This window comes from Heptranchias perlo, chromosome 25, assembly GCF_035084215.1.
Source record: "Heptranchias perlo isolate sHepPer1 chromosome 25, sHepPer1.hap1, whole genome shotgun sequence".
Classification (NCBI taxonomy): Eukaryota; Metazoa; Chordata; class Chondrichthyes; order Hexanchiformes; family Hexanchidae; genus Heptranchias; species Heptranchias perlo.
The window spans coordinates 32579605-32604560 of record NC_090349.1 but is presented as its reverse complement, the minus strand read 5'-3'; the positions used below and the strand labels follow the sequence as shown (position 1 = coordinate 32604560).

Here is a 24956-nt window from a genome sequence, read left to right as displayed (position 1 = left end):
GTTCCCAAGGATGGGTGAAACTAGAACTAGGGGGCATAATCTTAGAATAAGGGGCTGCTCGTTCAAAACTGAGATGAGGAGAAACTTCTTCCCTCACAGGGTAGTAGGTCTGTGGAATTTGCTGCCCCAGGAAGCTCTGGAAGCTACATCATTAAATAAATTTAAAACAGAAATACAGTTTCCTAGAAGTAAAGGGAATTAGGGGTTACGGGGAGCGGGCAGGAAATTGGACATGAATTTAGATTTGAGGTTAGGATCAGATCAGCCATGATCTTATTGAATGGTGGAGCAGGCTCGAGGGGCCGATTGGCCTACTCCTGCTCCTATTTCTTATGTTCTTATGCTTTAATACTTTGTCAGCCTGTTGTCTCAGCTCGATTTCAACAGCGGGGACAGGGGCCGGGTTGGCTGTTAGGTGACCAGGGATACCTTCTACTCCCATGCCTCACAACACCTCTTCAGAAGACCATCAGTGCTGCAGAAGCACGTTACAATGAAGCACACATGAAGACAAGGATAAGAATAGAGCTCACCATTCGAAGGTTCCAGTGTCTGAATAGGTCTGGGGTGTCTTGCAGTATGTGCCCAGCACCTTCTCGCTGTGTGGTTGCATGATGGATGCTTCTCACATTGCAGTGAGGAAAGGACTGATTGTAGATGTCTGAAGATGCCAGACAGCCTGATGATGACACTGCTGATTCTGAAGACCCAGCCCATGAAGAATAGGAAACCAGTTCAGTGGCAGTGGTTCCTCGAGAGCTGAGAGACAGACTCATTTGACACACTTTCACAGATGAATAGAGTGCTATTATTTGGATGTGTCAGCCCATCAACAATCTGCCTTCTCTCACCAAGCTCGCATGGTCTAAGTAAAATCATTGCTCCTCACAGCTAGCCATCACATCCTTGGCCTCAACATCAGCACATTACCTGTTCCCCATTGTCAGACAAGAGAACCAGACACTAATCAGTCCTTACATCAAATATTCCAGTGTTTTATTGTAACAATTTACAAAAGCATTACTTTCTCTGCCCTACACTAACACTTCTCTGTGCCGCCTGGGGTCTGAGATATAGATGGCTGTTCCTCTTAGGATGGAGTTGGTCCTTCTCGCAGGGCTCCAAGTTCCAGGATAAACGCAGGACAGGCTGACTCTTTGTCATAGGAACAGGATTCTAGTAACCAGTGATCAGTGGAAGAGTGGACCTCATGGAATCAGAAAGATCCTTTTAAATCCCTGAGGAGGTGAACAAAATATCATTTAGTCCCTCTGAGATACTGCCCTGTATCCTTTGCAAGTTGACATCAACCTAGGCAAACAGTCCCTTGAGTTGCAGTCCTTCGTTTAGGGCCTCCACATTGAATTGACTGACTTGCTTGGATCTCCCATAAAGCAGGGGAAGGTTTGCAGATGCTCCTGTATCTTTCTCCCGGCTGCCCAGCAATGAGTTGAATCCCTCTCGCATGTTGGAGCACAGGAGGGTAATGGACTCCACTGCTATCCTATCCATTTGCTGCACATCTTGAGAGGGGCCGCCCAGAGACTCTGATTCTCTACTAGCATCCTTCTCTTCGTGGCAGGACTGTCGATCATCATCCATTTGCTCTGCAGCCAGGGGCTAACATGTCTTGCACCTCTGCTCAACTACATCAAGCTCCACTTCCACATCTGCATCTTGTGGTTTCCTTGTGCTCTGTGCTAGGTGCTTCTCTATGATTCTGTTATCTTCCCCTGTTGTTCATCTGAAAATACTCTTAACTTTGCTGACCTAGTGAAGTCACGAAACTTCTTTTCACCACTTGCCAATTCCTCATTGCTATTTGTACCCCTTGTGTGGGTGTCTCTGGGCTGCTGAGTGCAAGGGAGAGGATGAATGATGGGGTGGGTGAGTTGTCGCCAATGTTGCCAGGGCTCGAGGAAACTGCCAGGACTTACTCTTCAGCAATGTTCCCTGCTGTATCCAGGCTTATAGCCTCTTGAGGGAAAAACAGTACTGTTCACTTTGACGTGCTGGAGCAGCATTCTATCTTTAAAAGACCCAGTGGTAGCTGGTGAAGAAATTGAAGAATATATAGAATCATCATCTAAGAAAACATAGGTTTTTACGAACCCACTGAGGTACAGAGACTACCACATTTCTGTCCCCAACTGCCAGGTCAGAATTAAAACCTATTATGGCCATTGCTGTTAAATGCTTGATGTTGACATGTCCTCCTTCAGTGGCTTGGCATTGTGTGCTGCCTTCTCCTGCAGGAGGAAAGCTCAGTGTTAATTGGTTGCTGCAGTCTCCAGGTCCTCCAGACACAATCAATAAGGAATCTTGAATGGCTGATAGCAAGGGTAGGTGTAATAGAGCAAGAACCTAATATGTGAGATGTCAACATGCTAGCATGCATTACAGGATGTGAGACACTATATGAATGCTGCCAAATGATTTTGCTTCTGGGATAAGGAATATGGTGCTGTGTGATACCCCAAAGGACAATGATGATGATTCTAGGGAATACCAACATGCTTCTCTATTCATCTTCCCAGTTGTTCATCTGAAAATACTCTTAACTTTGCTGACCTAGTAAGGTCACTAAACAACTTCCAACACTGCAGGGTGGGGTGGTGGTTGGAGGGGGTGGGGGGTGTCCTTGGGGTTATGAGGTGCTATTCATAGCTACCTCCTTTCGTAAGGCCCATGTTGGCTTCTTCCCAGGTACTCCAGTGATTGCATCCCTCCTTTCTCTAATTTGGACCAGCAGCACATCCACATCAGCCTCATGGAAGTTAGATGCTCACCGTTTCCTCTCTTTTTCAGCTCCAGCCATTTCATCCCCTCTTCCAAAAGGCTGCTCAGCCCTTTAACTTAGCCCTTTCAATACGGATCTTGTGGCCTTGCTCTGCCCCCTTCCCAAATTTCCCCAGCTGTTCCTGGTGTTTCGGGGCCCTTGTTGGTGGGACTCTTAGCCTTGTCTGCCAGAATTTAATACCTGAACGTAGACCTGGGCTACGTGCTGGGTACATGTAGCTTGCAGATGACTTTCACTGCATTGAAAGATGGTCCCTCAATCAGACTGTCCTCTAAACCAAGTAACCAATTAAGATGCCATTTTTGTTTCCAACTAGGTGAACAGTGATTTTGTTGCCGCTGCCACCCGTGGGGCGATGGCGGTCGTGGATGGCAACATCATGGCCATCAACCCAGGAGAATATACCAAAATGCAGATGTTCATCTGGAACAATATTTTCTTTAGTTTTGGATTCGACATCCGGGACAACTACAAAGAGTCTGGTGGGGATCACGCTGCCTACGCCGCGTCCAGCAATGATTTGAAAGGGGTCCAAGCTTACGGTAACCTGGATGTGGAGGGTCTGTACGTGCTGGGGACCGTAATAGTGGATTACCGGGGTTATCGGGTAATTGCGCAGTCCATTATCCCTGGAATTCTGGAAAGGGAGCAGGAGCAGAATGTGGTTTATGGATCGATAGATTTTGGGAAAACTGTCACTTCTAATCATGAGTACATCGGCCTGTTGCTAAAAACTTCCAAGTCCCTTCGGATTCACAAGCATCTGGTCCTGAATGAAATGGACCAGCCTGTCCTCCTGTGCTCCTCTGTGGATTGCAAAGGGATTGTGGGCAATGATGGGCGACACTATCTTCTGGACCTGTTCCGGACCTTCCCCTCAGATCTGAACTTTCTGCCAGTAGTTGGTGAAGAGTTGCAAGAGGAATGTCGAAGATTAGGATTCCCGAAGGAATATCGACATAAACTGTGTTGCCTACGACCAGAGCTGGTGGAGAATTTCATCCAGCAAAAGTAATGTTTTATCTAATGTAATTTGTAGTAATGTGTAGAAGATCATAGAATGTTATAGAACAGAATCAGGTCTTTTGGTCAATCAAATCTGTGCTGGTGTATTTCTCCACATAAACCTCCTCGTCTTATCCCACTCTACTGCTTGCATCTCTTTTTAAAGCAACTATTTAATTCCCTTTCTTTTATTTCCTGAGCCTATATGAGACAAAGCAGAATCCTTGATTTTGTTTTTCTTTTAACGTCTTTATCTACTTGCACTACCACCTTATAACAACCCATAAAGCTGTTTACCAAGGTTCTTCTGCTCCTCTGCTTCATTTTAAAATTTGAGGTGTATTTCCTTTCCTGTTCTTATTTCACATTTTTCAATGTTGAACTGCATCTGTCACCTACATACTAAGCTATTCATGTCCTCCTGCAGTCTTTCATAATCCTCATCCCATTTTGTTATCGGCAAATTCCAATATTCAATTTATGTATAAATAATAGTCCAGATTATTTGTGTATATAGTACATGTAAGAAGCCCCAACTTGGATCCCTGTGGAACACCCCTTAACACCTCTTTCTAGCCTGAGAATCTTTCTTTCACCCCTACCCTTTGCTTTCTATCCTCCATCCATCTCTCTATTTGTAAGGCCACATCCTGCTCATTTCCATGTGTCGTTATTTTTATCATAAGTCTCTTTTTATCAATGCTTTTTGAAAATCCATGTAAGCCATATCTACTGCATTTCCTTTATCCATTCGCTTGTTTCTTCAAACATCTTGTTACTTACTCCTTTCAGGGCTACGGTTCAATCTGACCTCAATGGCACCAGCTGACCTTGGGTACCTGGCCCCAAGTGGCTGTCCTACCTGTGTGAATCCAGCCAACAAATGTATGGGGAGTGCATCAAAACTAAGCCAGATCCTGTTATCACCTGACATCTATAAATGTGCACTGGGGCTGAGATCAGATAACTCCGAAAAGATATCGCAAAGTCTCATTATAATGTTGCTCTGTCAGCAGACTTGCATTGTGCAGAAACTTGCCTTTTTGTTTTAGATTGTCTCCCCAAGGCATATACTGTACTTCTGTCAATGCTGCTGAGTAACCATCTGCTGGGAGGTATGTTAGCACGGTATGGTGTGGCTCTTCGCTTTATTGTTTTCTTTCTCTCTCTCTCTCTTTCTTTCTCTTTTTTCTCTTCCTCCTTTCCACCCTCCACCCCCCCCCCCCCCCCCCCAATAGGAAAGTCCCTGGCCCATTGTCATTCAATGGTAATACAACTGAAATCATAAACTGAGTATGGTGACCCAGCTTTGTTTATTGCCTGGACAAACCATGAGGTAGGTACAACACAAATATGTGGCAGTTGGAACAAAAGTTCTGCATTGTGGGGTAATATTTTTATTCAAGCAACACTAGATGTGTAGTTAGATCAATCTTTCTCAAATACAGAGTGACTGGATTGGGTAGATGAAAGCAGGCTATTTTACTTAGACTCGGAGCACAGACTTGGAGGACATGGTTTAAAATTTACAAACTTTTTGATAACCGTTTTCTTTTCTAAGATATTTGAAACTTGCTTGTGTTTAAAATTTTGAGAGGTATAAATATAGTATACCGTATGAAACCGTGATGCTCATCCCACATGTGAGGAAGATCTCATAGCTCCCACACAGGTTAAACTGTGTCCTTCAATTGTTCTGATTTCTCGGAGTGACCAGATAACCTACTCCCAGGCCTCTGCCAAAGCCATGAGATGCCGTGCGTAGACCAGGAGATTTGTCCTCTGGTTCCTACCTCATCACTTGGCGCAGTGCACCCATCCGCCACTTGGCATTTTCTATTGGTGCAGGTACAAATGGGGATGTGCCATGTGCAGATATATTTGAAAGACATGTTACTGCGCAGTTTATTGCTTTGCAACGCCAATGCGCCAAATCCGTCTAGATTTTGAAATTATATCTCCCAACAGGACGGTTTGTTTCTTGAACGTACAATAAGAAACCCATGTTCTATAATATTGATGCTGCTGCTGCTGCTAACCACCAACTTACCATCTCTGCTCGTGTTACGTTGGGCTGTTTTTCATACTTTAGGCACACGCAGTTTGCAAAGCTCTTGAAGGAGAAAATGCGCAGAAGTGACAGAAGCAAGAGTTTAATGGAGGATGGAGAGAGTGCAACAGAAAATGATGGTAAGGGAGTCCAGTGCTTGCAGAAGTTAGCTGAGGGTGGGAATGGGGGTGGGGGGAATGCAACAGCTTTCAACAGCTGTGGTTGATGGGAGAGTTTTGGAGCAGGTATCGGAGGCTATTTCTAGATTGGTGGAGAGCAGTGCATGTAGCATGTAAAAAAAAAGCAGTGCTGGTGTGTGGGAAATGCAAGTGAAATCTAAATTCTAGGATACTGTTGGAGTCCTAGGATCACAAATCACAGTTCCAGCACGCTGCAATTGAGTTGAATTCTAATTTTAAAAAAAAGCACACTCCCATGATAGGGTGGGTACTGAGATAACTCATTACTGATATTGGGAGGGTTGATGTGGGGTATGGGTATGCTCAGGATTGAACCCATCCCCCACACGCTGCACTCTCTATTGCTTGAGAATAAAGTTCTGGAATGTAGTTAGCTATCAATACAGCAAATAGATAATAGCCCAGATTTTATGATAATTGTCAGCATTGCTCAGTGGTAGCAATCTTTCCTCTGAGTCAGAAGGTTATGATTTCAAGCCCTGCTCCAGCACTTGAGCACATGATCGAGGCCTACACGTTAGTGCAGTAACGAGGGAGTGCTGCAGTGTTGTAATACTGTGTTTTTGCTCTTACACTGAGGCCTCGTCTGCCTGTCCAGTGGATACATAGCACCATTTGAAGAAGACCAGGAGATGTCCCTGAGTCCTAGCCAACACATGTCCCTCAAAAAGACAACCAAAACAGATTAACTGGTCATTTATCTCACTTGCTGTTCATGGGACCTTGCTGTGCGCAAATTAGCTGCTGCGTTTGCCTACAAAACAAATGACTGCACTTCAAAAGAATGTAAGTTCTTTCTTTATAATGGAAAATAATTGAATCTCTGTATATCAGTGATGCAGGTGCACCTGCACCATAGCACGGGATGCTATGACAATTTTGTGATTGTAAGCCATGTGCCTTGTTTTGAACAGAGTACAGGCATAGGAAACGTTTGCCTGGAGAGTGTGGCACAAAGCGCACTTGGTTGTGGAGCGCAAAATCTTAAAAGGTCGCAGCTTGCCATTGAAGGGGAAGTTGTGGTGGTAACAGAAAAGTGGAGTAATTGTTCACAATGAAACACCGGGAACATTTGGGTAAAACTGCTCTCTATGATGCTGAAGCATTGGAGATCCTGGAGCACTAAAGGAAGATGACCCGAAATGGGGCTGAAGGCTGCTTTCCAGTAAAAGCACAAGTGTCTGCTGCATAGAGGGAGGTCTCTGCCCTGGTCTGTGCAGTTATCCAGGTGTCTCATACCTGCCAGCAAATGAAGAAGTGGACTGGTAACAGAAGAAAGGCAAAGGCTAGTGTACTTACCACTGTTGCACACATTTTTTGTGCGAGCCCACAAGACTGGCACGTACCTAAGCTGGGAACTGCTCCACCCTCTGGGATGTACCATTTCAAGCAATATGCATAGCCATTGCCCTTATGCACACGCTGTTTCATTGTGCCTAAGCTGCGATGCGCATTTTTGATTTTAGGTGGAGGTGGCATTCGAAGATCAGCAAACAGATGCCGAGGTGCTCCTCAGCTCTAGAAGCTTTCTCGGGAGTCTGCAGCTGGAGATGTAGAGGATAGCCTTGTTTTCCTCCGAGCCATCCACGTAGTGTTTCTTCTCCTACATAAAATACAGACACTGACATGCCATACAATGAAGGCATTACAACTGCTTCCTGGATAATGGCCACTGATGTGCACAATGTTATTTCTTTGACTACATACCAAATGAACATTAATCGAATGCAGATCCTTTCTTTTGATGAAGTTCACAGGGTTCAGATAATGAAGAGCCCTGCTGCCTATGTGGGTAATCGTGTGTGATTCTGGACTTGAGGAAAGTCCTGAGGCTGTCCAGCCAATGTCTCTTAGCACAGGAAAGGTGGTCCTATCAAACGTTGCAATGTTCACTTTCCTGATGCACTGTCGACTGTTTGATGTGGCAGATGAATGCTGGGGTTGCTTGGAAGGAGAGGTAGCATGAAAACCTCATGCTGTGGTAATCTTCACTACAATGGGAAAAGCCATCCTTGATCCTGATGCATGCAGTTTATTGGGCAGCAGACATATGTGAAGTGCAGGTGGTGAAAATGGCTATTCTCTGATGTGTTCCGGTGTAGGTCCTGGAGTAGTGACTGGTGTGGCCAGAATGTCTCTGGGTTGTTGCACCCGCATTTGTTGGTCCTCCACGAGCTCCACTTGCTCTACTTATTTATGCAGCATGTATGGAACCCACAAATGAATATGCATCCGCGCCTCCTTTTTAAGTTTTCACTTCAAAGCTGCAAGAATGGAAGACAAAAAGCATGTTAGCAGGCAAAAATGCAAAAATGGAGGCCTTCCCAGCAAAACCAGCTAATGCATGGAGCAAATTGCAGCAAAAGAAAGAGGAACCCATGCAAAATTTTTTAAAAATAAATTGCCTTCTTGCTTTAAGAGGCCTGCTACAGTAAGCAAACTGTGCAGGACTTCTGTGCGACCACTTTTTACGGACGAGGCTCACACTATAGGTGGAACCTCGCCTGAACTACCACTGTGCTAAATGGGATAGATTCAAAACAGATCTAGCTGCTCAAAACTGGGCATCCATGAGGTGCTGTGGGCCATCAGCAGCAGCAGAATTGTATTCCAGCACAATCTGTAACCTCATGGCCCGGCATATTCCTCACACTACCATTACCAACAAGCCAGGGGATCAACTCTGGTTCAATGAGGAGTGTAGAAGAGCATGCCAGGAGCAGCACCAGGCGTACCTAAAAATGAGGTGCCAACCTGGTGAAGCTATAACTCAGGACTGCATGCATGCTAAACAGCGGAAGCAACATGCTATAGACCGAGCTAAGCGATTCCACAGCCAACGGATCAGATCAAAGCTCTGCAGTCCTGCCACACCCAGTCGTGAATGGTGGTGGACAATTAAACAACTAACGGGAGGATGAGGCTCTGTAAACATCCCCATCCTCTGATGGCAGAGTCCAGCACGTGAGTGCAAAAGACAAGGCTGAAGCGTTTGCAACCATCTTCAGCCAGAAGTGCCGAGTGGATGATCCATCTCGGCCTCCTCCCGATATCCCCACCATCACAGAAGCCAGTCTTCAGCCAATTCGATTCACTCCATGTGATATCAAGAAACGGCTGAGTGCACTGGATACAGCAAAGGCTACGGGCCCCAACAACATCCCGGCTGTAGTGCTGAAGACTTGTGCTCCAGAACTAGCCGTGCCTCTAGCCAAGCTGTTCCAGTACAGCTACAACACTGGCATGTACCCGACAATGTGGAAAATTGCCCAGGCATGTCCTGTCCACAAAAAGCAGGACAAATCCAATCCGGCCAATTACCGCCCCATCAGTCTACTCTCAATCATCAGCAAAGTGATGGAAGGTGTCATTGACAGTACTATCAAGCGGCACTTACTCACCAATAACCTGCTCACCGGTGCTCAGTTTGGGTTCCGCCAGGACCACTCGGCTCCAGACCTCATTACAGCCTTGGTCCAAACATGGACAAAAGAGCTGAATTCCAGAGGTGAGGCGAGAGTGACTGCCCTTGACATCAAGGCAGCATTTGACCGAGTGTGGCACCAAGGAGCTCTAGTAAAATTGAAATCAATGGGAATCGGGAAAACTCTCCAGTGGCTGGAGTCATACTTAGCACAAAGGAAGATGGTACTAGTTGTTGGAGGCCAATCATCTCAGCCCCAGGACATTGCTGCAGGAGTTCCTCAGGGCAGTGTCCTATGCACAACCATCTTCAGCTGCTTCATCAATGACCTTCCCTCCACCATAAGGTCAGAAATGGGGATGTTCGCTGATGATTGCACAGTGTTCAGTTCCATTCGCAACCCCTCAGAAAATGAAGCAGTCCGAGCCCACATGCAGCACGACCTGGACGACGTCCAGGCTTGGGCTGATAAGTGGTCGGTAACATTCGCGCCAGGCAATGACCATTTCCAAGTAGAGAGAGTCTAACCACCTCCCCTTGACATTCAACGGCATTACCATTGCTGAATCCCCCACCATCAACATCCTGGGGGTCACCATTGACCAGAAATTTAACTGGCCCAGCCACACACATACTGTGGCTGCAAGAGCAGGTCAGAGGCTGGGTATTCTGTGGCGAGTGACTCACCTCCTGACTCCCCAAAGCCTTTCCACCATTTACAAGGCACAAGTCAGGAGTGTGATGGAATACTCTCCACTTGCCTGGATGAGTGCAGCTCCAACAACACTCAAGAAGCCCAACACCATCCAGGACAAAGCAGCCCGCTTGATTGGCACCCCATCCACCATCCTAAACATTCACTCCCTTCACCACCGGTGCACAGTGGCTGCAGTGTGTACCATCCACAGGATGCACTGCAGCAACTCGCCAAGGCTTCTTCGACAGCACCTCCCAAACCCGCGACCTCTACCACCTAGAAGGACGAGAGCAGCAAGCACATGGGAACAACACCACCTGCACGTTCCCCTCCAAGTCACACACCATCCCGACGTGGAAATATATCGCCGTTCCTTCGTTGTCGCTGGGTCAAAATCCTTGAACTCCCTTCCTAACAGCACTGTGAGAGAACCTTCACCACACGGACTGCAGCGGTTCAAGAAGGCAGCTCACCACCACCTTCTCGAGGGCGATTAGGGATGGGCAATAAATGCTGGCCTCGCCAGTGATGCCCACATCCCATGAACAAATTTGAAAAAAACTGGGCATTATAACTAATCATATTTTATTAATTTACATATGTAAAGGAGGTCTGTGCCTGCCAGTGGTGCTGCCTCTTTTGAAATGGCTGCAATCCTACAGCATAATATTAGGCGCAGTAGGAATCGGGCACACGTAGCGTTGCTAACCCTCCAGGATTGTCCTCGACACTAGGCATTAAAGATTAATCTCCTGGGCACTGCTGCGAGCAACCCAGGAGAAAAATCATAGGGGCATTAAAAACAATAGTGTTTTTTTTCATTGAACACTTTTCCTTTTATTAGTTGTAAAAATATTGCAGATGGGAAAATAGGCTGTTTGGGCAGGGCGGTTCGAGGCAAGAGGTCATGTGATTAAACATCCAGGAATACGTCCAACCAGAGTTGGCAACCCTAGGCACTTGAAGTCCAGCATCCAATTATTCAGCCAACTTTGCCTGCAGGGTGTTAGCAAAGACAGTATCTTTCATACATACCGTTCGGACTGATTTGTCATCCGCAACTTGAGTCTGCTTTGTACCAGATGTCATGATGGCACATCTGTAAATGTGCACTAATGTTTTTTTACAGCTTTTAATAGGACCTGTGCACTGTAATATAGTAACACAAGAAAAGTAGAGGAGACACCGAAGCTTGTCTTTTTAATGTTCAAGCTTTTCTAACCTATCGCTCAGCTGTCTTTTAAATGCTCTTGTATAATGGAGGGTCATGCTCTGGATGTCTCGAGATCTTGACCTAACTTGCACTGTAGTCTTTTATTTTTTTTCTCTCCATAGGTTATATGAGGGATGTTGAAGAAATGAAAGCAGTATGTCAGGAGGTGGGCTCCATCAATGATACCATCTTTGACATTCGTTTCAATCCGAATGTTTATTCACCAGGTAACGTAGCGCTTGGCACAGCATTATTCATTAATAAAAACATGTCTATGAATATTTCAGCCCAAGTATTGCACAGTGGGATTAACTGTTGAATTTTAAGATGCTGACAGGAGCATTGATGGGTTTAAGAAATTGCAATTGCTGCTGTTAATTCCCCGTATTAAGGTGGGAAGTATCACCTCGGAAAGTCTTTAGTGCATTCCCAGCAAATAATATTGGGAGGGTCTCGTCTTTTCTTGTTGGAACATGTTCTGTACTTGGAGTAAACCAGTCATTTTTTGGTGCAAAAATGTCACTGACTCGCCAAAAGTTTAGAACAGATATGTAGGCAGACCTAATTTATGCTGATTCATGGGCCTGCGTAACAGATTAATAGCTAATAGTAGCATCTTCTGAGTTATTCACCAAAGAAAGCGCAGTCATTGGTACTAATATTGGAAGGTACAATTCACCATTAGCACCATTTTGAAAACCCAATGGTTTCCATTAAACCGGCCTGCTTTTCCATCATATGTAATAAGCCAAATAATCTATTTTATGATTATTACAATCACGTTGTAGGTAACTGGCTTATCGTGAGTGCGTTGTAGATAGTTGGCTTGTTGTGAATGCATTGTAAATAATTGGGTATGAGCATGTTGTGCGTTATGTGGTTGGTGCTGTTTTTAATCGCGTGGTGCAACATGTAACAACTGGTGGACTTCTCTGCTGAGATGGGTTGTTCTAATCAGAATTTAATTTTTGTTGCAGATGTAAGATTTCCTGAGTCTGAACAGGCGTCTCTGCAACTTCAGAAGCGATTGATGAAGGACGTTGCAACCTTCCTTGTGTCTGTGCAGATTCCCAGTTTTGTAAGTTTTACGGAAAAAGACATATTTAGATTTACAAGAATGAGATTTGGGATGAGAAAATATCATTACCGTGACAAACTTAACCTTTAATGCTTTAGTGTTTTTTTTTTAAGAGGAATTTAATTTAAGTGTTCGAAATTGTGAAAGGGTTTGTGAAAAAATAATTCCACTGGCTGGTGAATTGGTAACAAAGATCACCCACTTATTAGTAATAGAAGTATAAAGGGAAAGGTTAGAAGGAATGTTTTAATGCAAATGTTTATTGGGATATCGAATGCTTTATCATAAGTAGCTACTGAACTGAGTCTAAAATGACATTTAAGGAGGAATTAGATAAAAGCTTAAAGGAAAATATTAAAGGCTGTGGAGAAAGAGCAAGAAAATGGGATTAGAGTAGATAATTCTGATTGCAAGCCTCAGACCTCACTAAATTTGAAAACAAATGAGCACTTTTGGATGGAATGTTTTCACAGCTGTTGTTTGTTTGAGCCGTTACCTCTGGAGTCCCCAAGGATCTATCCTTAGCCCCCTCCTATTCCTCATCTATATGCTGCCCCTCGGCAATATCACCCGAAAACACGACGTCGGGTTCCACCGTACGCTGACGACACCCAACTCTACCTCACCGCCACATCTCGCGACCCCTCTATTGTCTCTGATTTGTCACACGGCTTGTCCGACATCCAGTACCGGATGAGGAAAAATTTCCTCCAACTAAATATTGGGCAGAAGGACGCCATTGTCTTTGGTCCCCGCACAAACTCCATTCCCTAGCCACCAACTCCATCCCTCTCCCAGGCTAAAACAGACCGTTTGCAACCTTGGCGTCCTATTTGACCCTGAGCTGAGCTTCCAACCGCATAGTCACTCCATCACCAAGACTGCCTACTTCCACCTCTGTAATGTGGCCCATCTCCGCCCCTGCCTCAGCTCATCTGCTGAAACCCTCATCCTTGCCTTTGTTACCTCTAGACTTGATTATTCCAATGCTCTCCTGGCCGGCCTCCCATCTTCCATCCTCCATAAACTTGAGCTCATCTAAAACTCTGCTGCCGGTATCCTAATCGCACCAAATCCCGTTCTCCCATCGCCCCTGTACTCGCTGACCTACATTGGCTCCAGGTCTGGCAATGTGTCGATTTTAAAATTCTCATCCTCGTTTTCAAATCCCTCCGTGGCCTCGCCCCTCTATCTCTGTAACTTCCTCCAGCCCAACAACTCTCTGAGATCTCTGCACTCCTCCAATTTTTGCCTCTTGTGCATCCTCGATTTTAACCGTTCCACCATTCACGGCCGTGCCTTCAGCTGCCTATGCCCTAAACTCTGGAATTCTCTCCCTAAATCTCTCCGCCTCTCCACCCTTCTCCTCCTTTAAGACGCTCTTTAAAACCTAGTTTGACCAAGCTTTTGACCACCTGCCTTTAATATCTCCTTATATGGCTCGGTGTCAAATTTTGTTTGATAATCGCTCCTGTGAAGCGCCTTGGGACGATTTTACTACGTTAAAGGCACTAAATAAATGCAAGTTGTTTTTGTTGTCATTAACTGATTATGGAGGAGGTGATGCGGAGGAGAAATGGCTGTTCGAAGATGTCAAGTATATGGTGTCTGGCATACAGATTGAATTCTCTCCCTCTTCTTGATTTCCAGATCAAAGACTGTGTAAATCATGTCACTGTGCCTGCCGATGGCACCACAATGACAGATGCCCTGCACCAACACGGAATCAATATTCGGTACATTGGTAAAATAACACAGCTGATAAGCCAGTCAGAAGACAAGCAATACCTGGATCACATCTGGGTATGTATTCAGCTAAGAGAAAGATCACTTTGTGGGGGAGGACTGATTATCAAACTGTGTAAATATATGGTTTTAAAATGTCATCAGCCATAATTGATAATCCTGAGTTTGCACATGATGGAGTCTCCCAATGGCTCAGTTAATAATTGCACTGCATAGTGTGGAACTGAGACGTACAGAACAGGGAATTCCAAATTTGATCCCTAGCCTGTGCTGAGTTAGCTAATCTCAGCCAAGGTGGCAGTGGGGCCCTAGAATTAGCCTTGACATCCCTGGGTGGGAGAAGTGGAACAAAAATCAGGCAAGGTTCCCAAACTTGATCATTATCCAGTGATCTCTTGCTGGAGTGTGCGAGAGCATACGCACGTGCACACTTTGAGCGAGGACCGTATTGGGTTCAGCTGAGATGCTCCCCTCGCTGATATTACACATGAAAAAGGGCCACTCACACAATGTACCAAAGGGTGACTGGTACTTGTAGGACTATACCTCAGCACAAGTCATCACATTCAGGAGAGATGGGGAGAAAATTAGAGGTGGTGAAATATTTGGGATATGTACTCGCATACATGACAACGTAGAGTAGATGCGTCGTGGGTATCTAGTGATATCTTGGTGATGGGAAAGAGATGATCTGTAATGGAACAAACAGTTATCTCCTGGACAATTTTTTGTAATAAGCATGCAATGGTCTAATTCTATGGTATTAACCTTTTCCATCTGATGTGGTGGTTTATCTCTTTGAAGCAGCATTAAATCTCTAGTGTTGACAGTATGGGATTTAGTTACATTCCTGAAGGGGGTCACTGGGGTTGATACCTGTAAGGTTTAATCCAGTAACTGAGTTTGCTCATTTGGATTCTAATCCTAGACCTTGAGTAGCTGGTCAGCATCTAAGATTGTGTGTTTGTATTTCTGCAGAGACTGCTAATCAGTGAAATCATCACTCGGGCGGCAAAGCACATCATAGTCCTCTACCTCCAGGTAATCCCCTCAACTCACAGATTAAACTCATTATTTTCTTCCATTAACCATGACTTGGAGGGGAGGGTGGGGAGGTAACACCTTCATGTGCTCCTCCAACAGAGCAGGAATGCCCCAGGTTCAGTTCCTGTTCTGTGCTGAATTAGCTGGTCTCAGTCAGGGCAGTAGCAGTGTTGAAATTGGCCATGGTGCCTTTTGAGTTAGTGAGGGGGGGATAAAAGAGCCAGGATCACTGCTCCTGGTCGTTATCCAGTGATGTATGCTGGAAAGTACATGTGTGAGGAAAGGAGCAGGCATTGCTTATTGCCCTTTGCAAAACTCAACAGCTGTTTTCTAGCATGAGTTAGCACCTTCAGGAAGGATGGGGAGAAAATTCAAGGTAACTGGAAGAAATGTAAGAATATTTCTGTGTTTGGCTGTTTTGAGGAGAGCGTCAGCCATTTTCCCCACCCTGCTCTCTGACCCTGCATGTTGCTGGGTACCTTTTCATTGGCAGGCTGTATAATTTTCTCTGTGTTCATGGAAGTTGAAGTAATTGACGAGTGCAGCTGAAATGTGTGGATTAGATCTCAGACCTGTATTTGCATTGTTGCTCTGGGCAAATATTTGTCCTAGATCTATATTTTCAGCATCTCCTATCAGCACATACATTGGAAAAAGCTGGTCCATGAGCTGGTGAGATGAGGCAGATGGACTGGGTATTTGCGGAGCTGGCAAACAACATTACATTAAAATTCTCCTTACGAGAGGCAGTGTCACATTGAAGCACCAATGCATTGATCCAGAATGGTGGGCCATGGATCTGCACTGCTGGGTTCCCAGTGTCAGCACATGTCACTATGGGGAAGCACTGGATGGAAGTCGCACACTTCTCCACAGGGAGAGTCACCCCTGGGTGCACTCAACCCCCTAACAGTTGGATAGCAACAGCTGGATTGGTTTGGCATCCCTTTACCTTCTCAACTAAGTCTAGGTTGGTGGGCCAAGGGATCGAGAGGAAAGTACAGACAGCATTAGAGAAAAGGGGAAAAATGTGCAAGGGTGATGCTTTATTCAGAGGCACTTTGTGCTGTTTACTGGAAGCTGGCTGGATTGTGTGGAGTTAAACTTTGACATTATTGGTTTATATTGCTCTCTCTTTGCTCTCACTGGCCCACGCCAGTGATTAGGCCATGGGTTGAATCCCAACCACTCTACTCATAGCATCATCCACTCAAACAGCTTATTTGAAAAGAAGGAACCATGCACCTTGACAAATACAATATAAAGCTTTGGTTCAGGATTTTGGACATGTGACCCTTAGCTTTAATAAGGGATTTACCATTCTTCATAACTCTCGCAAGTTCTTCAGTTCAGGTTTCTTTTTCCTTTTTCTCCCAGGGTGTGGAGATATCAGCACTCTCATCTGCCATTAGTCACTTTCTGAACTGCTTGCTGAGCTCCTACCCCAATCCTGTTGCACATTTGCTTCTGGATGAACTTGTATCACGCAGGAAAAAGAGCAAGCGAAAGATAAGGATTCCTGGGAATGACACAGCATGGGCCAGCCTGACACCCACTGAGCTGTGGAAACAGATTAACAGTGAGGCTGGTGAGAGCTTCGACTACGCGTTGGCCTGGTATGTAGTGGCACTGACACTTGAACATACTTATTTCTCAGTCACTTTCTACATCATCCATTGCTATAGCTAAAGGAATTCCTCCAATGACTTGTTTTTAATCTTGTCGGGTGTATTGATGTGTGGAGTGGAACTGCTCCTGCTTCACATCTGGGCCTCCACTCGAACACTCTGGGGTGGTGCAAAGTACAGACCAGCACGCGGTCCTGAAAGATTGCTGAAAAGGAAAAGGAGAGCCAACCTATATAGTCATGGACATCTTCCTACTCCCTGGTTACAAAGAAACGTTGGTTTCTACTTCAGAATGGGTTGATGACCATTCCATTAGTTCGAGGTGGGTCAGTGACTCCATCAAAACCCCACCATGGTGGATCTTCTTACTTGCAGGCCACCCCATTGAGATTCCTGAACTGGAGTAGTTCCATTCATTGCATAGGGGCTGTGACTGGCATGGTCTCGGAGCAGGTCCGGTGCCACTTGGCCCTGGGAACACAATATAGGCTTGATATGCAGCCAACCTTAAAAAATAAAACACAACTTTTAGGCAGAAAGATGAAAATCTGATGATTCCTTGGGTGAGTGGGAAGGGAGAAACTATGTTTTCTATCCGCTGTTTAGTTTTTCTTTAGTTATTTAAACTCCCTGGGCGCTCTCCTCCTGCTGTTAGCTGATATTTGTGTGATTGATGTGTTTCAGTGACGGGGTTGATCAAGCGGTGGAGCGGTTTGGTCTGCAGAAGGTGTCCCTGCTGCGTGAGTTCTGTATAAAGGCTGGAATTCAGGTACTGCCAATCCTTCCACTATAATTATGCAGCATACACGTGATCTGTCATTACTGCGTGACACCCTCATCTGCATATTACTCTTAACAGCTGTGCCATTGCTTTGCTTGAGTTGGTTCACCATGCAGGTATCCCAGTAAATAGGGAAGCTAATTTGTTTACAAATCCAATTTGCTGAGTGAAACCTTACAATAGATGTAAAATTGACTAAAGTTTAGAGTACAGTAAGAAAATATTGGACAGGATGGCCAAGTGGCTTAATTGCACTGTCCCATGTGGGATTGAGCCAGGCAGATCAGAAAAGTCCCAGGTTTGATTTCTGGTTTTGCTGTGTTCACTGATCTCAACTGCAGAGTAAATGGGGAGATTAGGAAGAGGAAAAATTAATCAGTTCCCACTTCTGTTCACTGCCCAGGTACCCCTGCTTAGAGAGAGAGAGAGAGAGAGTGTGTGTGTGTGTGTGTGTGTGTGTGTGCGCGCGCACTGATTGAAGGCAGCATCAGGATCAGCTGTCATTCCCTTCCCACTCCGCTGTCTGGGCTCACACATGAAGAATGCCCCCTTGGGCGTGGAAGGCGGCTGCTGCTGCTTGTGAAAGTTGGGGAGGAGAGATTTAAATACGTTCTTTCACTGCGTGTAGTGCACAGAGTAAGCTTCCTTACATTTACTGAATATGAGTCACGCTTTTCATAGAAGTAAAGGGAGAATAATAGGAGGAGAAAAACAAAGAACATGTCCTCGCACAGAGCTCTTCAGTTCGGTAGAAGCCTGTTTACTGATATACTAGCAGGGTCTGCTTACACGTTCTGAACTTACTTAGTGGCTGCTAGGAATAATTTGGGAATTTCAAAACTTATACCACAAACTGGATTTGATTAGAAGTGAATGCTATTATTTCAGTGACTGCGGCTACCACACATCTGTGCTTCACTAATGTCTAAAAATCCACCCCAGCACTGATTCAGTCAGTAATGAAGCTGTGTTTTCAGCTAAATGTATTTTGTCCCACGAGATATCAAATAGTGTTGTTCGTAGAATTTTACAGAGTAGATTCTGAGCCAGTGTTTTTCAGTCTCTGAAATCAGACACTTGGCACCAAATGATGTCAGGAGCCCATCTACTGTTTGAGGGGAGATTGGAAAGATCAGGACCTGTGAAGGTAGAGTAACTTTAAAAAGTTTGCAAATATCAGTCAGAGCAAAGATGGGTGATACAACTGACCTCGGTGCTCCTGGACATGGGAGGAGGAAAAACCCAGCCTAATTGCTGCTCCTGATCTCTACCCACCTTCTTGATGCAAAATGCATTTGTGTGGATATTGGGTAAAAGCAAGAGCTCATCAGTTATGACGTCTCCTCAGTGCTCAAATAGCCTGCTAACACTTAGGGTCCAGGCTTGCATAGATTGATCATTCTGCAAAGTATTGGAGAGCCGCTGACACCTGTGAAATTGTATCCCAGCAAGTGTCAATGGGGTAGAAATTAGTCATCATTGTACCTGTTTTCCAGACAGAAAATGGGGGCAAAATGACCAATTTCGAAGGTCCTATGCCCTGTTCCCCAAGGATTACTGAAAAACATCCAATGCTAAATTGACGTTGGATGATTTTCAGAAGTTCAAGACGGCCGCCTAAAGCAGGCACTAGGCCTCTAGCATATGCTAATGAGGGGCCTGATGCCTGTGTTTAGGGCTCCTCAGGGAAATTGGGCTGCCCTAAGACGTGGATGCAGCCTAGCAATCTGTTGCCACCCAAAAGGTAGGTTTCACTTTGTAAAAATTCATGTGGAGCAGGGGGGAGCAGGAGTGCTGCACCTGGCTCCATAGCACTGCTGTTGGCCAGGATTTACCCACCCCCACTCACGACCCTCTCCTCCCCTGCACTTATCTGAGGGCCACTGCCGGCAAGGCAGGTAGTCCGAAATTTGTTATCCGAGATGGGCAAGCTGCCTGTGGAGGCACGACGGGCACTAGCAGCTCGACAAACAAATTCCTCCTGTCCCTTCTTCAGTCTCCTTAGACAAGCCCTGGAGACAGGCTCCTAACAGTGAGTTTCATAGGAACAGGAGTAGGCCATTCAGCCCCTCGTGCCTGCTCCGCCATTTGATAAGATCATGGCTGATCTGTGATCTAACTCCATATACCTGCCTTTGGCCCATATCCCTTAATACCTTTGGTTGCCAAAAAGCTATCTCTCTCAAATTTAAATTTAGCAATTGAGCTAGTATCAATTGCCGTTTGCGGAAGAGAGTTCCAAACTTCTACCACCCTTTGTGTGTAGAAATGTTTTCTAATCTCGCTCCTGAAAGGTCTGGCTCTAATTTTTAAACTGTGCCCCCTACTCCTAAAATCCCCAACCAGCGGAAATAGTTTCTCTCTATCCACCCTATCTGTTCCCCTTAATATGTTATAAACTTCGATCAGATCACCACTTAACCTTCGAAACTCCAGAGAATACAACCCCAATTTGTGTAATCTCTCCTCGTAACTTAACCCTTGAAGTCCGGGTATCATTCTAGTAAACCTACGCTGCACTCCCTCCAAGGCCAATATGTCCTTCCGAAGGTGCGGTGCCCAGAACTGCTCACAGTACTCCAGGTGCGGTCTAACCAGGGTTTTGTATAGCTGCAGCATAACTTCTGCCCCCTTGTACTCTCATCCTCTAGATATAAAGGCCAGCATTCCATTAGCCTTCTTGATTATTTTCTGCACCTGTTCATGACACTTCAATGATCTATGTACCTGAACCCCTAAGTGCCTTTGGACATCCACTGTTTTTAACTTTTTACCATTTAGAAAGTTTCCTTTATCTCCAGGAGCTCTGCTGCAGTTGCATTTTTGGGGGGCTTTTCTGGAAAGTTTCCTCCCTTGAAGACATTAATTCCTAATGGTGTTTGGTGCCACATTGCCAGTCACTCTCCGATACCTCACCCTTATTGTCTATTCTTAACGTTTGCATCTTGACAGTGAGTATGAACAAGCTATGGTAGTGTGGCATTGATGGATCATGGCTAATCCTGATCCTGTTCTTGCCTGAAATTCACACACATGCCCTTTCCAGTAAAGGTCACTGGATATTGACCAGCAGCAGGAACCATGGCTTATTCAATTCCATCCCTTCCATCCCAAGAGCATTTAAGTCAATTCTAGCACTTCAGCTGCCCCAGCTGAAATCAGTTACCTAACACAAATGAAGGATCAAACGTGGGATTTTTCTGGTCTGTGTGACTCACTCTCAGAATAAACTTGCTGAGCCAACCCTTTTTTGCTTTGTTGTGACCTGTTCATACATTCTTGAATATTTTCTCTCAGATTCTGCTGCGAGAATATAACTTTGACAGTCGTCACAAGCCCACCTTCACAGAGGATGATATTCTCAACACTTTCCCTGTGTTCAAGCACATCGTTGTGAAGGCAACAGATGCTGACAAGGTTTATCAGAACGCACAAACTAAAATTCAGAAAGGTACGTAGTTATGTCGAGGGGACAGTGTCCGTGTGATTGGGTGGAACGTTGGATAAGATTGACGCCCTTTCGCCAATGGGCTCAAACAGAAAGAATACGACATTTCCTGTAGATGATGTTAAGGGTCCAGCATAAAATTAGATCAGATGAAGCAAATCTCACTGAGCATGCATTCACGCCCCGAACTGCTCAGCATTGAGTGAGTAAAAGAGGAAAGGCTACTCTGGGAAATGTCACGATGGTACAGCTAGGGGCACTCTTTCTGGGGCTGAGATTTTAGGCATATGTTTGGGACAGTGTAGAGGGAGTTTTACTCTGCATCTAACTTGTGCTGCACCTGACTTGGGAATACATGTTGATTCAGTAGGAGAAATTCAGCTCCCCCAACATGTCATCACTCCCTTTATAACACAGGCTCCAAGTGCTGTTTTTGTTCACTTCTGTGGTGCTGATCATACTCAAGTGGAGGACTATTCCTAAAATTCAATGACTATAGCGGGGATTTTGAAAGGGAGGCAAAACGGTTGGCAAAGATGCTCAAAGGAAGAGAAGATGCCAGAAGAGTAGGGGGGAGAGAGACCAAGGTGTGACTTGGTGATGAGGGACACACTACCCACACCGATGGGGGATATGGTGACCAGGTGGGTAGATGGAAAAAAGGGTGTAAAAGAAATGACAGCCATCCGTGGCTAGGTAAAGAAATTAAGGATAGTATCCGACTAAAAACAAGGACATATATGGTAGCCAAACTTAGTGGGAGGATAGAAGATTGGGAAGTCTTCAAAAGACAGCAAAAAGTAACTAAAGGATTGATTAAGAAAGGGAAGATAGATTATGAAAATAAATTAGTAAAAAATATAAAAACAGATAGCAAGAGATTCTATAGTTATATAAAAAGAAAAAGGGTGGCTAAGGCAAACGTAGGTCCCTTAGAGGATGAGACCGGGAAATTAATGGTGGGAAACATGGAGATGGCAAAAATGCTGAACAAATATTTTGTTTCAGTCTTTACGGTAGAGGACACTAAGAATATCCCAACACTGGACAAACAGGGGGCTCTGGGGGGGAGGAGCTAAATACGATTAAAATCACTAAGGAATTGGTACTCAGTAAATTAATGGGACTCGAGGCGGATAAATCCCCTGGACCTGATGGCTTACATCCCAGGGTCTTGAGGGAAGTGGCAGTAGGGATTGTGGATGCTTTGGTAATAATTTTCCAAAATTCTCTGGACTCGGCAAAGGTCCCAGCAGATTGGAAAACTGCTAATGTAACACCGTTATTTAAAAAGGCAGAAGGCTGGAAATTATAGACCAGTTAGCCTAACATCTGTGGTGGGTAAAATTTTGGACTCTATTATTAAGGAGACAGTAGCGGAACATTTGGATAAATATAATTTAATAGGACAAAGTCAGCATGGCTTTACGAAGGGGAAGTCATGTCTGACAAATCTGCTTGAGTTCTTTGAGGACGTAACGTACAGGATGGATAAAGGGGAACCAGTGGACGTAGTGTATTTAGACTTCCAGAAGGCATTCGACAAGGTGCCACATAAAAGATTATTGCTCAAGATAAAGAATCACTGGATTGGGGTTAATATTCTGGCATGGGTGGAGGATTGGTTATCGAACAGGAAGCAGAGAGTTGGGATAAATGGTTCATTCTCGGACTGGCAACCAGTGGTCAGTGGTGTTCCGCAGGGGTCGGTGCTGGGTTCCCAACTCTTTACAATCTATATTAACAATTTGGAGGAGGGGACCGAGTGTAACGTATCAAAGTTTGCAGATGATACAAAGATGGGAGGGAAAGTGGAGAGTGAGGAGGACATAAAAAACCTACAAGGGGATATAGACAGGCTGGGTGAGTGGGCGGAGATTTGGCAGATGCAATACAATATTGGAAAATGTGAGGTTATGCACTTTGGCAGGAAAAATCAGAGAGCAAGTTATTATCTCAATGGCAAGAGACTGGAAAGTACTGCAGTACAAAGGGATCTGGGGGTCCTAGTGCAAGAAAATCAAAAAGTTAGTATGCAGGTGCAGCAGGTGATCAAGAAGGCCAACGGAATGTTGGCGTTTATTGCTAGGGGGATAGAGTATTAAAACAGGGAGGTATTGCTGCAGTTGTATAAGGTATTGGTGAGACCGCACCTGGAATACTGCATACAGTTTTGGTGTCCATACTTAAGAAAAGACATACTTGCTCTCGAGGCAGTACAAAGAAGGTTCACTCGGTTAATCCCAGGGATGAGGGGGCGGACATATGAGGAGAGGTTGAGTAGATTGGGACTCTACTCATTGGAGTTCAGAAGAATGAGAGGCATATAAGATTGTGAAGGGGCTTGATCGGGTGGATGCAGTAAGGATGTTCCCAAGGATGGGTGAAACTAGAACTAGGGGGCATAATCTTAGAATAAGGGGCTGCTCGTTCAAAACTGAGATGAGGAGAAACTTCTTCACTCGGAGGGTGGTAGGTCTGTGGAATTTGCTGCCCCAGGAAGCTGTGGAAGCTACATCATTGAATAAATTTAAAACAGAAATAGACAGTTTCCTAGAAGTAAAGGGAATTAGGGGTTACGGGGAGCGGGCAGGAAATTGGACATGAATTTAGATTTGAGGTTAGGATCAGATCAGCCATGATCTTATTAAATGGCGGAGCAGGCTCAAAGGGCCGATTGGCCTACTCCTGCTCCTATTTCTTATGTTCTTATGGGGTTGATCCCTGCAAAAGAGATTGGTTTGAAATCCCTAATAGCATTTTCCTGCTCAAAATTATTATGTACTAAAAGGGGGTCATGAGGATATGAAAATCAACAACAGCCATGTGTCAGACAGTTGGACTTTATTTATTTTGGACATCAACCAAATTAGCCCCTTTATGCCTTAAACAGTGAAGACAGCCAGTTGATCTCCTCCCTGGACTCTGCCAATGATGCTCTGTAACTGGTCTCTGGAGAGACACATAATAGCAGTGAGATTGACCTGCAGTCTAGTTTTAAAATACATTTTTTTTTCTCTTCTCTGCCTTCATGGGGAAGCTTTGGCTTTTGCACGGTCTCCCCGCCTGACTACACGATCAAGACTAGAAGCTTGCCAGGGGGGAATTATGGGTGTGTACCCACATCTGCACATTATATAGCACAATATATAATACTAGTTAGCTTTGTATCAAGTGTGAAAGTGCTTGGGGGATGTACAACATAATGTAACTTGTCCACCCAGTTTTCATACCGCCTTTTCCTAAAGGTATCAATTCTTGCTGAAGTTTGAGTTTTGGGAACCTGGAGATGCTTTTCCCAAGTAATCATTCAGTGTCTAATATTGACAGTGATCAGGAACAGAAACCATGATGTTTTTTTCTCCTTTTATCTCCTCCCTCCTTTGTAGCTTTGACTGTTAATGTTTTTATGTTTCCAGGAAATCTTAAGAAAGGTTTTGAGTTGCTCAATGAGGCTTTAAACCTATTCAACAATGTGTATGGAGCCTTGCACCCCGACATCTGTGGTTGTTTGCACCTCCTTGCACGGCTCAATTACATCATGGATGACATCCCAAAGGTGAGCAGCAATTCCAGGTTCGGACTGCTGGGTAAGCATGTGATGGGAGTTCTGTGCCTGAAGTCTTAATCATCCCACACCATTAGAATATGGCTGTTTTGCTATTCCCTACACCGTCTGATCCTGATCTTACGAGGTGCCAAGCTGAGCTTTTAACAGAAGGGGAATCTGAATAATTAAATGATCCTTCACGCTATAATGCGTGTGAAGCGGTGGCCTCGAGTGACTATCTTTTCTGCCTCAGTCTGGATATCATGCACAGTATGCAATATTACTCATTTAC

At 44.9% G+C, this 24956-nt stretch overlaps 1 protein-coding gene across 1 annotated transcript in view; it reads left to right on the top strand.

Moving 5' to 3' along the window:
- Nucleotides 1–24956, top strand: part of LOC137342180 (clustered mitochondria protein homolog) — a 71154-nt gene that overhangs the window by 34623 nt on the left and 11575 nt on the right. Inside the window, 10 exon segments of the mRNA XM_068005928.1 lie at nt 3117–3811; nt 5898–5995; nt 11512–11616; nt 12367–12467; nt 14118–14270; nt 15192–15254; nt 16635–16873; nt 17570–17654; nt 20964–21117; nt 24534–24673. Coding sequence (XP_067862029.1) covers nt 3117–3811; nt 5898–5995; nt 11512–11616; nt 12367–12467; nt 14118–14270; nt 15192–15254; nt 16635–16873; nt 17570–17654; nt 20964–21117; nt 24534–24673 — 1833 coding nt within the window.